This window comes from Nymphalis io, chromosome 1 (genome assembly GCF_905147045.1).
Source record: "Nymphalis io chromosome 1, ilAglIoxx1.1, whole genome shotgun sequence".
NCBI classification, from domain to species: Eukaryota; Metazoa; Arthropoda; class Insecta; order Lepidoptera; family Nymphalidae; genus Nymphalis; species Nymphalis io.
Window position 1 is genome coordinate 68,900 of NC_065888.1, and position 13,719 is coordinate 82,618.

Consider the following 13,719-nt stretch of genomic DNA (forward strand, 5'->3'; position numbering starts at 1 on the left):
ATTTACACGCGTGACTCTCACAAGTTAAACTCGTCTATACGGATACACTCGACTTTTTATAATACTCTTAAATAATGTGTTAACTGACCGGAATTCATAGCAGTTAAATTAAACTGGTCAAAAGTTTCGGGCATAAATTGAAGAAGTTTTCAAATTGTGTAAATTTTAATGAAGCTCATAAACATCGCGGACACGGTTTTAATTACGGAGTGCGGCAGTTCCGTCCGTCTGTCCGCCGGCAACTATCGTTAGCTAAAGTTCTCTTCAAATAATTGTATCTAATAAGCCTCAAATCGGGCGTTTGCTTCCCGTCCACGTATCACGAGACAACTAACTGACATTAATTAGTAGCACATGCAATAACAAGTGCATGTTACATGCAAGAAAATATACTTACGCAAATGATTATTTGTCCATATACTTTATAAGGTATAATAATATCGGTCTTGGATTGGTTTTATTAAATCATATGTAACAATTTTATTTAAGGGAGTTTCGTAGCGGTTGCAGCGCAATACTACGTACACCTAGATATAAGCGTAGACCCTATTCTCATGTAAACTTGTATTATAATGACGGTACCCGCTGTATCGATTGGATGGTTTGAGGTTTAGTCTCGTCGTTTTTTTTACAGTCCTATGGTTATCATAAGGTTTATTAAAAAGGACAAGGTGCTTAATAAACAGCATTTCATTCAATCGAGTACACCATTTTATTTTTTATGTAAATTTAATTTTCGACTTTTTCCTTAATTGGCACCAGGGAACGTCAACAAGTGCAATTCGCCGTGGTTCAAACTCTATCGGGATATTGATATCAACTTTACGAGTGACACTAATTGATCCCCTTAGCTTTGATTACCTATTGAGTATGCCCTCAGAACCGCGAGGCTTGTAACGCTTAGACTCAATCACTATCTGCGTCTCTTTCTATTTTATGCTAAGAGAAAGAGAGGTTGGTGGAGAGTAGATATGTTTATCAGCCGTCATTTGAAGTCGTATTATACTAATGAAGAGCGCTGTTTACGCGAAAATGACTTATTTCTATACGAGCCCAGAGCTCACGTATCCATGTCATTTTCTTTGAAAAGAGTTTTTATATAGAGCTATACTATAGCTATACTCGTAATAAATTTTTATTTAAAAAATATATACCGAAACGATACTGAATACATATCGGACCATCTGTAACACTAGTCGGGTTCGCTTACATTAAAATATTCATTCGTAGGAGTTAAATATTCCAAATTTACACAAAGTGTATTTTAACGCTTAATTAGCACCCAGTGCAGTGTTCAGTCGACGAACTCGTATCGCTCGATTAGTGTACACTGTCACTATAGAAAATAGCAGTTCAAATGTTTGTTAAAATTTAAATTCAAATCAACATGATTTATTTAATACTCGGAATAGGTTCCCAAATAGCCTACACGAAGTCTTAACACATACATTAAACAGTACTCTGAGGAAGTATGTAAATTTAGCGCGCTGTTAATAAAAGGTTATTCGCACGGCGCGGGGGCGTCTCGAGACGACGATGCGACGGCCGCTCGCGGTCGGCAGCGACTCATGAATATGGACTGTCTACTTAGATAAACTATTCTGTGCTTGTATACATAATTCATATTAGATACATCGTGTGATTTAAAAATCTTAAATTCTATTTTTGCCTGCCTCTATTAAGACAATTGTGTTTCTAAAATATTCAAAATAATTAACATTTTTCTTTTTAATAAAATAATTTTAGTTGTCGTATATGTCTTGTGTTTGTAATTACGAGAACACTGGCTCACTCGCTTTTCCAATCGGAACACAATAATTTAAAGCTATAGAATAAAGGTTAGCATTACGAGATTAGACGGGTTCGCAAAAAGATGTACCTACCATCGATTAATGTAATGTTCATTAAGAATTGTTAACTGCGCAGTTTCCGAGATTTCAGTTAATCGAAATACAAGCTTCAGTAAAGTTTAAATATCGAATTAATCGCGATTATTACAGTTTTTTAAAAATATATTTTAAAGAATGACTTTATAAAAGAAAAATTTGTTTTATTAATTTGAATTAATTTTTTGATCATTTGAACAATATGAATATCACAAATTTGTGACACGCTACAATTTTAGATTATCTCTTCATAGTTGAATTAAAATATCTTCCGTTTTTAATAACGCCTTGGGTCGAATAACAATGAAATTTTGATTTTATTCAATACGATTAAGAAGAGAAGCGATAATGTGTCATTGTGCATTAAGAATAAGATTCAATTTGATAATTACCTTTAAACTTAATATTAATAGTTAAGAATGTTAAACTAAACTAGCCCGAGTTTCATAACTATTCATAATAATAACAGTCGGTATTATCTTATAACAAGATAAGTATGAAATATTAGTAATAAATTGACAGTTGCTTTATGTGTTTTTTCTTTTTGTAGAATAGGAAGGTGGACGAGCATATGGGCCACCTGATGGTAAGTGGTCACCAACGCCCTTAGACATTGGCACTGTAAGAAATGTTTACCATCGCTTACATTGCCAATGCGCCACTAAACTTGGGACCTAAGATTTTATGTGCCTGTAATTACACTGGCTCACTCGCCCTTCAAACCGAAACACAACAATACCAAGTACTGCTGTTTTGCGGTAGAATATCAGATAAGTGGGTGGTACCTACCCAGACGAGCTTGTACAAAGCTCTACCACCAGTAACAATTGTCTGCGAACCCGCACGTGTCGATTGCGGTCGTGGTATATTTTGACATAATCCTTATTAATTAATAAGACTTTAATAATGTATATAATTCAATAATTCAGAGGTTTTTGTATTATACATCTATAGACAATCAGACAAACATAGATCAAAACATATTTCATATTATGACATACGATATGATACAATATTTATCTAGAGATTAAAGCGAGGTCGTTAAGTTGTTATTACTAATTTGTAAATAACATAAGTACACCCAGAAAGCGATATATTCGTATGTATAGTATTGGTGAATGAGAATATTTCAAGTTTATTGCTAACGCCCAATCGATATTGTAGGCTCCTGATTATTTAGCAGACTGGTCGTTATAATAAGCCGGGCTAAGAAAGCTCGGCATTATCGTTCTGGGGGTTCTCATGCGATACGTTACAAACTAAGGTAGTAAGTAATAAAGTGAAGTGAATAATTACTTTGCGTCCGCTCACCTCGTCCTCGTGGTACCAGAAGATGTAGGCGGGCGGCTCGGGGCTGAATTGGATGAGGCAAGTGAGGTTGATGGTGGAGCCGATATCGACGTGCAGGTCTGGGCCGCCGAGGATACGCGCTGACGGCACTGGAATGGATTAATTTAATTAATATTGATATTCGGTCATTATATTACGTAGTTGATGGTGCGTCAGTACATTATATAAAACGATATTGTAATATTTATTTTTAAGTTTACACTGTAATTCAATTAAGTATCACCATACTGGCTGGTATATAATATGTACGCAGCGTGAAAACACGCCCCCAGTCCCAGTCTCCAGAGCGCACTACATCACACTCGCTCACCCGACGTCGTCGCTTATGAACAGATCATATTTTTTTAAACCTTGCGACTTAAAAGAAGATATTTATAAAAGAATAATTATTTTATATCTCTGATAATTTTAGGTAATAAATTAAATTTTACACCGCTATTGTTAATTGCTTACATATCGAGCGACAAACCACAGCTAATAATTTTAGTAGGACCGTAAAATGTGCGCGTTCAACACATGTGGCGGTGGACACGTTAATACAGTCAGTATCATTAAAGGCGTCGTTTTAAGCTTCATCCGATCATATTATTGCTATCAATAAAGGTATGCTTATTTTTTTAATCCAAATTGAACCGGTTACTAGTTAAATTATAAACAGATTGTCATGTGATTTGAAATGTTCCAATGATAAAAAAAAATTATATCCACAATAGCGATTTGTAAATAAATGGACAGCGAGGAGTTGAGAGGAGAGGAGAAAAGTGCGATATATATTTATGTATCTTTTTTTATATGCAGGGGAGACAAATCACCCCTTTCCACCTGATGGTAAGTGATAGTAGAATTCAAACGCGACGACGGCAGTATAGCCGGGAAGAATGTTCTGCACTAGCCGCCCCCGCCCTGCCGGGACGGCAAGATGCCTCTTCACGCCTCGTTTGAAGGTAAAAAGATTCGTGTTTCAATTGCATTTTTGTCTACAATTGAGGCATAACTGTTTGTTCATTGCTATAAGTGTTGTTAAATTTTAATTGGATCATTACTATCAGAGACCGACCCACCGAACAAAGCCGCATTATCTACATAATGTAACTTATAAATACCGCGCCTGCTTCAATTATTATAGATTTATCCGGAGTTTATCTTTTTCGTAAAGTAATATAAAGGAATTTAAATTCAAAGATGACAATTTGCGATTATAGTAAAATTTACATAATAAACGTGTGACCAGACTGAGATAGTGAGACGGATGAGTCCCGATATCAAATAACGATCGCGATTGACGTTTTACCAACTTTTAACAGACTTCGTAAAACGGCAAGATTGAGAACTATCGATTTGTATTTTTTGTATTAATTTTTTATTTTTCGCTATCCGTCCGTAACAGCCTGTGAATGTCCCACTGCTGGGCTAAAGGCCTCCTCTCCTCTTTTTGAGGAGAAGGTTTGGAGCTTATTTTTCGCTATGTCTTTGCTGATTGTAAACTTATGCTAACGCTCTCTGGGAGCCTCCCGAGAGTATTTACTATTCAATCCACACTCACTGTGATAAATTTGCTAAAGTACGAGATTTCTTATTTGAGAAGTTATATAAATATTTTATATGTTATCTATGTGTATTTGTTGAAGAGCTATCACAAAAGTATAAAGTATAAAGCCAAAACGACTAATGAACCTGCTTTATTAATATGTTATTTAAACATCCACAGTAAATGTAATCATTGATTTTGGCTAGCCCAGATTATTGAATATATATTAAATATTCACGATAATATAGAATAAAGCGATCAAGAAATCCTACGGAGATATAAAACCCGTATCTATTGTTTGTATATATTTTAATATTAATGAGGTGCGCAACGCATAACAAGAGCTCGTTCGAGTCTCAATAGACGCAAATAAGTTTAATTACGCTAAACGTAAATAGCACTTACCACGCCCGTCTCAGTACGACTCAAATTAGTCTGAAATTGTAAACAGAGAGATAACATCAAAATATATTCAACGAAATGATATCGTGCCGAGAATGTTTATGACTACGGTTCTGTTCAGCATTTGAACAATGCTACGTGGTTGGCAACTATACTTATTTATTTATAATGTTGCCTTTCGCTTTTAAAACTAGATAAAAAAGGATACATTTTTTTTTGGAAGGCAATTGATCAAATTGATTACTTATTGGTGAGGTTACCGTTGGCTTTGGATTTCTTATATATTCGTAAGCTATGGAACGAATATATATTTGTAAGTTAAGTGAGAAACCTCACTAAACGCCCGTGTTAAATATGCGTTAGGATCGGTAAATGTTGCTTCTCTTCGGTCGCTTGCTCCAGCGCCCACCACGCTGATTTACGTACGTACATTAAAGAGAAATTAAAGGGAAGGGCCATTGCTCGAACGTCGGTCGACGTACAATGTTCATAGGTTTTTATTACATTTTCATTACCATTGGCTTGGATTTGAATTGGCTTTGGCCGAAGAGCAGTATGTTCTTGACAGTGTAGTAAACATAAAAGTCATACTTGTCCACCTTTTCTTTTTTGTCAGTTAAAAATCAAAGTTTTAATTGTAATATTCAATTTTAATTATTTAAGCTGTGTAGTAATCGGCTCAGTAGTTCTTAGTGATACTTGTGATATCGTAATGCAGCAAACATTAACTTAATTTACGAACGTTTGCCCAACTATCGCCAAAACATGTTATGTAAGAATATAATTGAATAGAGTAACAAGGTTCTAACGAAAAGTATTTCAGTTAATTCTATACTATATGTCGTCATAATTCCACTGCCAGCCGTACTCTAAGTACGCCTCGCCTCATCAGCTCATGAAGAATGTTCTCTACATACAATTGGAACTAACTTTAAGTATCATATATTAAGGAAGAAATAGAATGATTGTAATTGGATATATATATTAACTCATGCAGACAGTGTGTATAGAATAAGGTAATATAAAATATAGTTCGATCTAAGTAATGCAACCTCTTTAAGCAGACGCAAGCTGGGTAATACTAATGGTCACAGTCGCTAATACAAATTAGCGACGCGCAAACAATAGCCGAGTCGGAGAGACGACGCCGACGACGACGACGAGGAACAATTGCGCTCGTTGGGTGCAGTTCATAGTTTGTTAGGTTTTGTGCGGAGCGGAGAACGGGGAGCGGGGAGCAGGGAGCGAGGAGCATAGCGTGGGAGCTAGTGGCGCACTTAGCCTCACCCGTGACAAATTGGTTTAATCGCTTGCTCTTTTGTTGCATTAAACGCTCACTTTCTTACGAGTCGCGAACTTTGAAGGAGACATGGCGGATGCAATGTTGTATAAAATGAATAGGCGTATGATAAACTAATATATAGAGAGTATATTGATTATTTATATTTGTAATAAACAGAGGTATAGGTGTTGGTTGTAAATTAATATTGGAATGAATCAAACTGCTTTGCTTTATAAGCATGGCAATTACTTTTAAACTAAGTAAATAAAAGGCAACAGTAAAGCCGAGTTGCCAGAGCGAGGGGGTTACCGAAAGTGGTGAGATCTTAGGATTCAATGTAAAACATAAATGCGGGCCCGTCACTGCCGGTTACGACTCGCCGCCTTGGAAGTGCGCCATCGCGCTGACAGCGCTCTGGAGCCGCACGCAGATGTGCGCTACACTTTACGGTATTTGCTGACAGTCGACTGTATCGAATTATTTTTCTATATCACTGCAAACAATGAATGTTTCAAATATTATATTAATAATCAAGAGTAAAGCATTTGATTATAGCTGTAGTAAACTTAGTATAAAGTCGATGGAAGTTTCGTTAGAATGTGTTTAACACGAATGTGTTACCTACTTATATGGAAAACCCCCATGCAGGTGCCATATCGGAGGAATAAAAATTTTTGTAATGTTATATTATGCAAGAAATCTGTAAGTGTTAATGGGTCGGTGGTTCAGAGTTCCAAGTCAGGAGAGTGACCTGTTGGGGTCAGTGGTAGTGAAACGGGGCGCGTTCTAATTGCGCTTATTATTCCCGTATAAGCTCAGTAGACGCACTGCAACTTTGCTCATTAACACTGGGGGGTGGCCCCTTCCCCCTCGCGGCAGGTCTTTGCACTTAAGTTTCTTGAACGTAAGGTGTCATATAAACTAATTATTACGTTTCACGATTCACTCGAATTCGAATCGAAACGGACGCGTCAGTACGAGCCCCTTACAGATTCCTAGAATTAATGTTACGTGTCAATCAAGCGAAATACATGAGATGCCAGTGATCGTTCCAAAGTTCTAACACGAATTTGGAGTAAAAACGCGCAAAAAAAATGTATCATCCATCATGTTTTAAAGTCGCAATCGGGAGGAGATCGCTCCTCTGCGAGAGAGTTATTGAATTTTCAATTTTTCTGCAAAGCATTTTATTTTATTTGCAGTTTGGAATGGTGTCGGCGCCGCGGGGACGGTGCCGGCTGCGCGGAGCTCGGCGCATTCACACGTTGATTTTTCGGTTAAAGAGAAGTCGGCTCCATATTATATTCATTTCGTAATGTTCAATACAATCCGATAACTTACTTAGAAAGCGAGCACTGTTTCGTATCACAAAAATATGTTATTTGTTCGTTTATTAGTAATAGTAATTATTATGACAACTACGAAATAATATTTTCATAGCCGGATAGCCCTGAAGGGGGATAGTAATACATTGTAATTTAATAACATTTTGGGTCGCTTCTAGTGGTATTAAGAACTTTGGTGAATTGTATTGATACGTATTAATAAAGTAATAAAATATTCGAAAAACAAGACTAATAAATACACGAATACAAACTATATGAAGATCTCAGCCTGTATAGAGAGAAATGAATCGGCAAAATGACATGTATTCGAGTTCGTTATAAACGCATAGTTCATCAGTAGGAGTGCATAGCAGTCAGTGACGTGGAATGATGAGGGTTGATGGCCCGGCTGACACGTGACGGTATGAACTTTATGAGAGTCACTAATTAAAAGTGTATTTGTAGAAGTTTCAATAATACATCATATTTTTATATAGAATTATGAAAACCTTTCTTATTTCTTGCAGAACATCCGTCGCTAAGTGTTAAGTTTTAAATCTGTCTTATCGTGATTGATAATGATATTGAGCTCGGTCCGTGACGTCATGCGTGCAACATGTACATGACGACTTTATTTAATTGCAAAGTAGCTCGATGTGAACATTTTATATATCTATCAATACTAAGCGCGTACTATTACTACCTATTTATGTTCGTAACAGTTACTCTGATTACAAAGAGATAAACGTTAGACAATTACGATAGAGTCGTGTCACAAGCTATTGCGCTATGTGAAAAGCTCTTACAACATCCTGGTTACCGACAAATTTTATTTCAATAAAGTACCCAAACGATGATACTGCATAACTTTGTTTTTTTTTAAAGTTAATATACGAGATTGGTTAGGAATTAGAGTTATGATGACCTTTGACATTGAAAACACAAAACAATAATATTAATCATTCTATTCACCGCAATTGCGTTGCCAACCAGAGGAACTTAGATACGCAAGTAATTATATTGACTAACTCACTCATCTAAACGGAACACAACAGTACTAACGAATGCTGTTTAGCGAAAGATTATGGGGTGGTACCTACACAGACGAGCTTGCACAAAGCCTTACTTCACAGTGAGTTAATTACACGAAAGTAATACGTACCAAATTCCATATAAACTATTCAGGTTGCAGCCGAGGTTCCATTACACTAGTGAGTATAAATTCTAATACAAGTCATGATTCAATAAGAGTCCCGCATAGAGATTGTCCGCGCGGCGCTGCTGGAGATAAATAATGCATGCATATGAGAGATGGCGCGTAAGCCCCGATGAAGTCTGCCTTTTACATTATATATTTTAACCCACTTCTAGTAGCTGAAGCGGTCTTAAAGCGCTTCGTTACTAGGAGATCTGCTTCATAATAATCACATGAGTAATGGCGTCCTGGCGTTTTGCATTACAAGAGATATATTGAAAAAAAAAAAATAAAAAAAAATAAAAAAAAATAATGGTTCGTTATATTCAGACATGATTTTTTGACATGTTTAATTGTGTTTTGTTGTGTTGTGTTTAATTGTGTTCGTTATTTATTGTGCAATAATAGCCGAGATAACGCAGTGGTTAGTACACGAGACTCTTAAACGAAGAGTGCGGGTTCAAGCCAAGGCAAGGAGTTTAGAATTGTCATGTGTTTATGTGTGTTTTTAATTAATTTATTGTTCGGCGGTGAAGGAAAACATAGTGACGCAGCCTGTAATTGCACACACAGTGTGTGTACGTCAACATGTGTATCTACGGACATGTGTTGGAGCAGCGTGGTGGAATAGCACCAAGTCGTCTTCTCAAAATAACATGAAGTCTTAGCCAATCAGTGGGGCACATAGGGGCGGTAACTTTACTTTTTGTGATATGTTTAAATTATAACTTATCGTGAGATGAAAGTTCTCGTCAATCGCACCGACGCCGAAAGAGAAACCGCCCTAACGAACCTTCCTTTTAAATAATAAGAGTAAGGTAAGCGGAGTAATAAGCCACAAAGGGTTAGGTAAGAATATGTTGCTTTCGTTGAAAGTAATAACGTTATTTAGCGCCAGATATGTGAAACAAGCACTCGTGAGACACGTCGCGCCGTGTCGACAGTTTGAGAGCTGTTAACATGTTACTGCTGCATTTCTCGTGACACGTAAGCAGCTGAAGGATTATTATAGCAAGGGGTGTGTATCTGCACGCATCGGATCAAACGACTTCATGGAAATCGTAATGAAAGCCAGACGAGTTATTAGCCTCGTCGTTGTCGTCGTGCGCTCGTTGCATGAGGGAAATATTCTTTGCAGATGCATGTGATCTCGTGCTATAAAATTAAAATAAATCATATTTTAATTAAATTAAACGCGAATTAGCTAATACATAAATATGAAATTGTAATAATTAATTTTATAAGATCTCGCCTTAAAAATACTTTTGGTTCATTGAGTAGCATTCCCAAGATATATATTCAATAGATATTTGATAGCCAGAAGCTTACTAACCCGCATTGGAGCAGCGTGGTGGAACAAGTTCAAAACCTTCTCCTCAAAAAGGACAGCAGATCTTAGCCCAGTAGTGGGACATCTTTAGGCCGTTACAAATTTGAATGTTAAAAAACTGCGGAATGATTTGGAAAGGGAACGAGGGCGAGGTCTCCGAGGTTGCACTCAAACAAGCCAGATGAATGGCGAACATTTCTCTGTCTTAGTCTCGACTGAATTCGGAGCATATTCAAGTTTCTTTTATTTTCTTGGATTTAAACGATACGCTTATAATGGAATTAATACCGAGACTAAATAGTTTATCGGATCTAAATGACAGAGTAACATATAAGTAATTAATGGCGACAGGCTACTTTGGGATCGTAGATTCGATTCAATCATACTAAGGATAATCATTTGTACTGACCTCAAACATATGCAGTTTTACTCGAGTCTTGTTAGGTTTTGTTACTTCACGGGTCGTATTCCTGGCTAGCTGATAAATTGTACTTTAAATCGGTCGTGTTTGTTGAATGGAGTTTATGTACAAGAATATTAAATTGTAAGCATTATAAAAATGTAAACTTCCAAGCGTCGCTACTTATGTAATTATATTGTATACTAAAACCTTCACTGAAACGCGCTGCATGTTCTGGTACCAGTTTTATATTACAAAAAACGGCCCATTTAATACTAAAGATGTCATTAACCTAATATATATATTATCATCATACATACGTTACAGTTTGGTTATGAAGCAGTTCTGAGTATTAAACGACAACACAAGAATGCATTCTGTCCAAGTGATGTATATGGTCGTTGAATGAAGTTGAATGCCAAAATTCCAAGCGAGTTCCGATCTTCTCGGCCTATACTAAAATACATTGACCTGCGTATAATACCATATTTCCTATAAAATTAAAGCAAATCTTTATAACGACATAGCCAACTAAAATAAATATATTTTGTAAATAATTACAAAAATTGAATGCTGTGTCGTTTCTGGCAAACACCCTCATGTAAACTTGTGGGTGTCGTATTACCCGATTAAGGTTTTTTTTAATGTTAAGTGCAGTAATCAATATCATTAGTACATAGCACCTCGACGTCACGTCACGTCACGTCACGCAAGAGGCTGTCCATAGAAGTCTAACAAATTGACTGTCAGTGAGTCCTTAAATGGGACAAAGGCAAGCGAGTAATTATTGAAAACTGTTTCGATATATCTGAATTATATTTACTGATGCATGAGACACTACTGCTATCTTTAAAGCACACCGCCATTGTCTTTAACATCATACATATGGTATGTAAGAAAGCTGAAACCGGGTCGTTACTTAGAAGTTTTTTAAACTATCAAATGACCTGGAGTATTAAAACTACAACTCCCATCCTTTTATTATTATTGTATTATAGCACGTATTAAAAAGCCATAGAAACCTACATTCCCTGACGATTCTTAGAGTAATACGATATTCAGGACGCGAAGAGAAAAAGAATGGTATAATCGAGGGTCGCTATAAATAAGCAACTTTACCGTTTGCGTGGTATCGGAGGATTGGATGCAGGACGATATGTAATTGAAAGACTATTAGTTGATTGTGATTAAGCTATATGGTGTCACATTACATATTGAGAAGAGTTCGTTTATTGTTATTGGTACAAAAGCACTAATACTGAAATTCTTTTATAATATTAATAATTAATGTTTTGTAAAAATATATTTCAAAACTTTAATTGTCAAGATAGTTCAGAATGGAACACATCCTCCTTAACCGATAGTAGATAGCAAACGTTATTGTGTTTATTTATTTATTTATTTAAGGAAAACAACAGCATATTATACAAAATACAAGCATTAAAAATAAAAAAAATACAAAAAATAGAGCCAATTACTGTTTTCCATTGAGTTATGCAAACTTAATATCAATAAACAGAAGTAGCAACACACAGTTTTGGTAAAAAAAAAAATGTAAGTAACAAAATATCTATAAAAAAAATACAAAATAAATAAAATAAAAAAAAGAATGAATATAAATATAAATTTAAATTAGGTGACACAGACTATGTTGTGGATGGGTGTCGTAGTGCTAGCGGCGATGAGAATGCAGAGAGTCACCCGGTATGTACGTTACACCAAAATGAATTGCGTGACACTGAGTATTAGCGAAAACTCGTGCTTTAACTGATATCCAAATAATTTCAATTCCCTCCCCAACAAATTCATTTCTAGCTTCGGCTTGAAAAACATTTTTAGCACATATTAATACACCGCCACCAATGCCTTTAACTGAAGTATACTTATTACGATCACACCTAAAAACATCATATCTATTATCACATATTTCATCGGCTAAGAAACTATCATTAAGCCAGGTTTCAGTAATAAAGATTAAGTCAAAGTCATGGCTAAGAATATTCTTATGTAAGTCATCCAATTTAGTGCGAAGACCGCGGACGTTCTGGTAGTAACAGTTTATCGATGGTTTCATGATGGTTGGGTAGAAATTAAAGCATTACTAAGACACTCATTAAAACGGAACAAAATAATTGTAAAGCTAAGTGATCTAAGACGGTCAAAAGTCAACATAACCAATATTAAAGCAGTATGTGTGAGAGTGTTTGTATGAGTGATGGAAAGTGTGTGTGCGTCGCCTTTAAGTGTAAATTTTTTTATTACAAATAAAAAGCAAAAATATAAGAAAAAGTATTGCGGAAAAGTGTAAAAATTAAAAAAAATCTAATAATACATACAATTTTTTAGTTATTAAATCATTTTTATAAGGTCCTTTTCTGAGTTTATTGCGATGGCCTGTGATTTTTCGTTTTTTCGGACAAAAATTAGACAGTTTTTTGTCCACACAAATTTGTACGCTTTTTCGGATGCAAGTGATTTACATTTCTGAAGTAACATCTTGTTTTGTAGTGTAAGATGATCTTTCACGAAAATTTTATTTGGGTTGCCAGCAATGTTTATGTCTTTCGTCGTGATACCACGCGTTTTCTTTAGGCCGGAGAGAATACTGTCTTTAACAAGTCTGTTTTTAAGTTTAGCGACTATTACTTTTGGTCTGCCATTGATACTTCTTTTAGGTTGCACTCTATTTGCAAATTCAATATCATTACACTCTAGTTGAACACCTGCATGTCTACTAATATTAATTACAATATCTCTCACGCACTCATTTTTTAGTTCTGGAACGCCTATAATTTCTATATTCTGTTGCCGCGCCCATTGCTGATGTTTTGAGTTTTGATAAATAAGATCATCTACACCTTCTTGTAACGATGATACATGAGCTTTTAAAGCGGAATTTTCCTCGGATAGTTTGCTATGCTCCGCTTGCAATTCCATGTGAGATGATATGAGGCTCTGTTGTTCTTTTGAAAGTGTAGCCAGATTATTTTTAATTTCTAATAAAATAGTTTGTTTTAGTTC

At 35.8% G+C, this 13,719-nt stretch overlaps 1 protein-coding gene across 6 annotated transcripts in view; it reads right to left on the reverse strand.

Moving 5' to 3' along the window:
• The window catches only part of LOC126771384 (zwei Ig domain protein zig-8-like), a 434,006-nt gene that overhangs the window by 4,067 nt on the left and 416,220 nt on the right, over positions 1-13,719 (reverse strand). For 3 of the 6 annotated variants that reach the window (XM_050491254.1, XM_050491275.1, XM_050491248.1), the window contains one exon: positions 3,183-3,325. In XM_050491254.1, coding sequence (XP_050347211.1) covers positions 3,183-3,325 — 143 coding nt within the window. The remainder of the gene's footprint in view (positions 1-3,182; positions 3,326-13,719) is intronic. The other 3 variants (XM_050491282.1, XM_050491267.1, XM_050491260.1) reach the window with 1 other exon arrangement.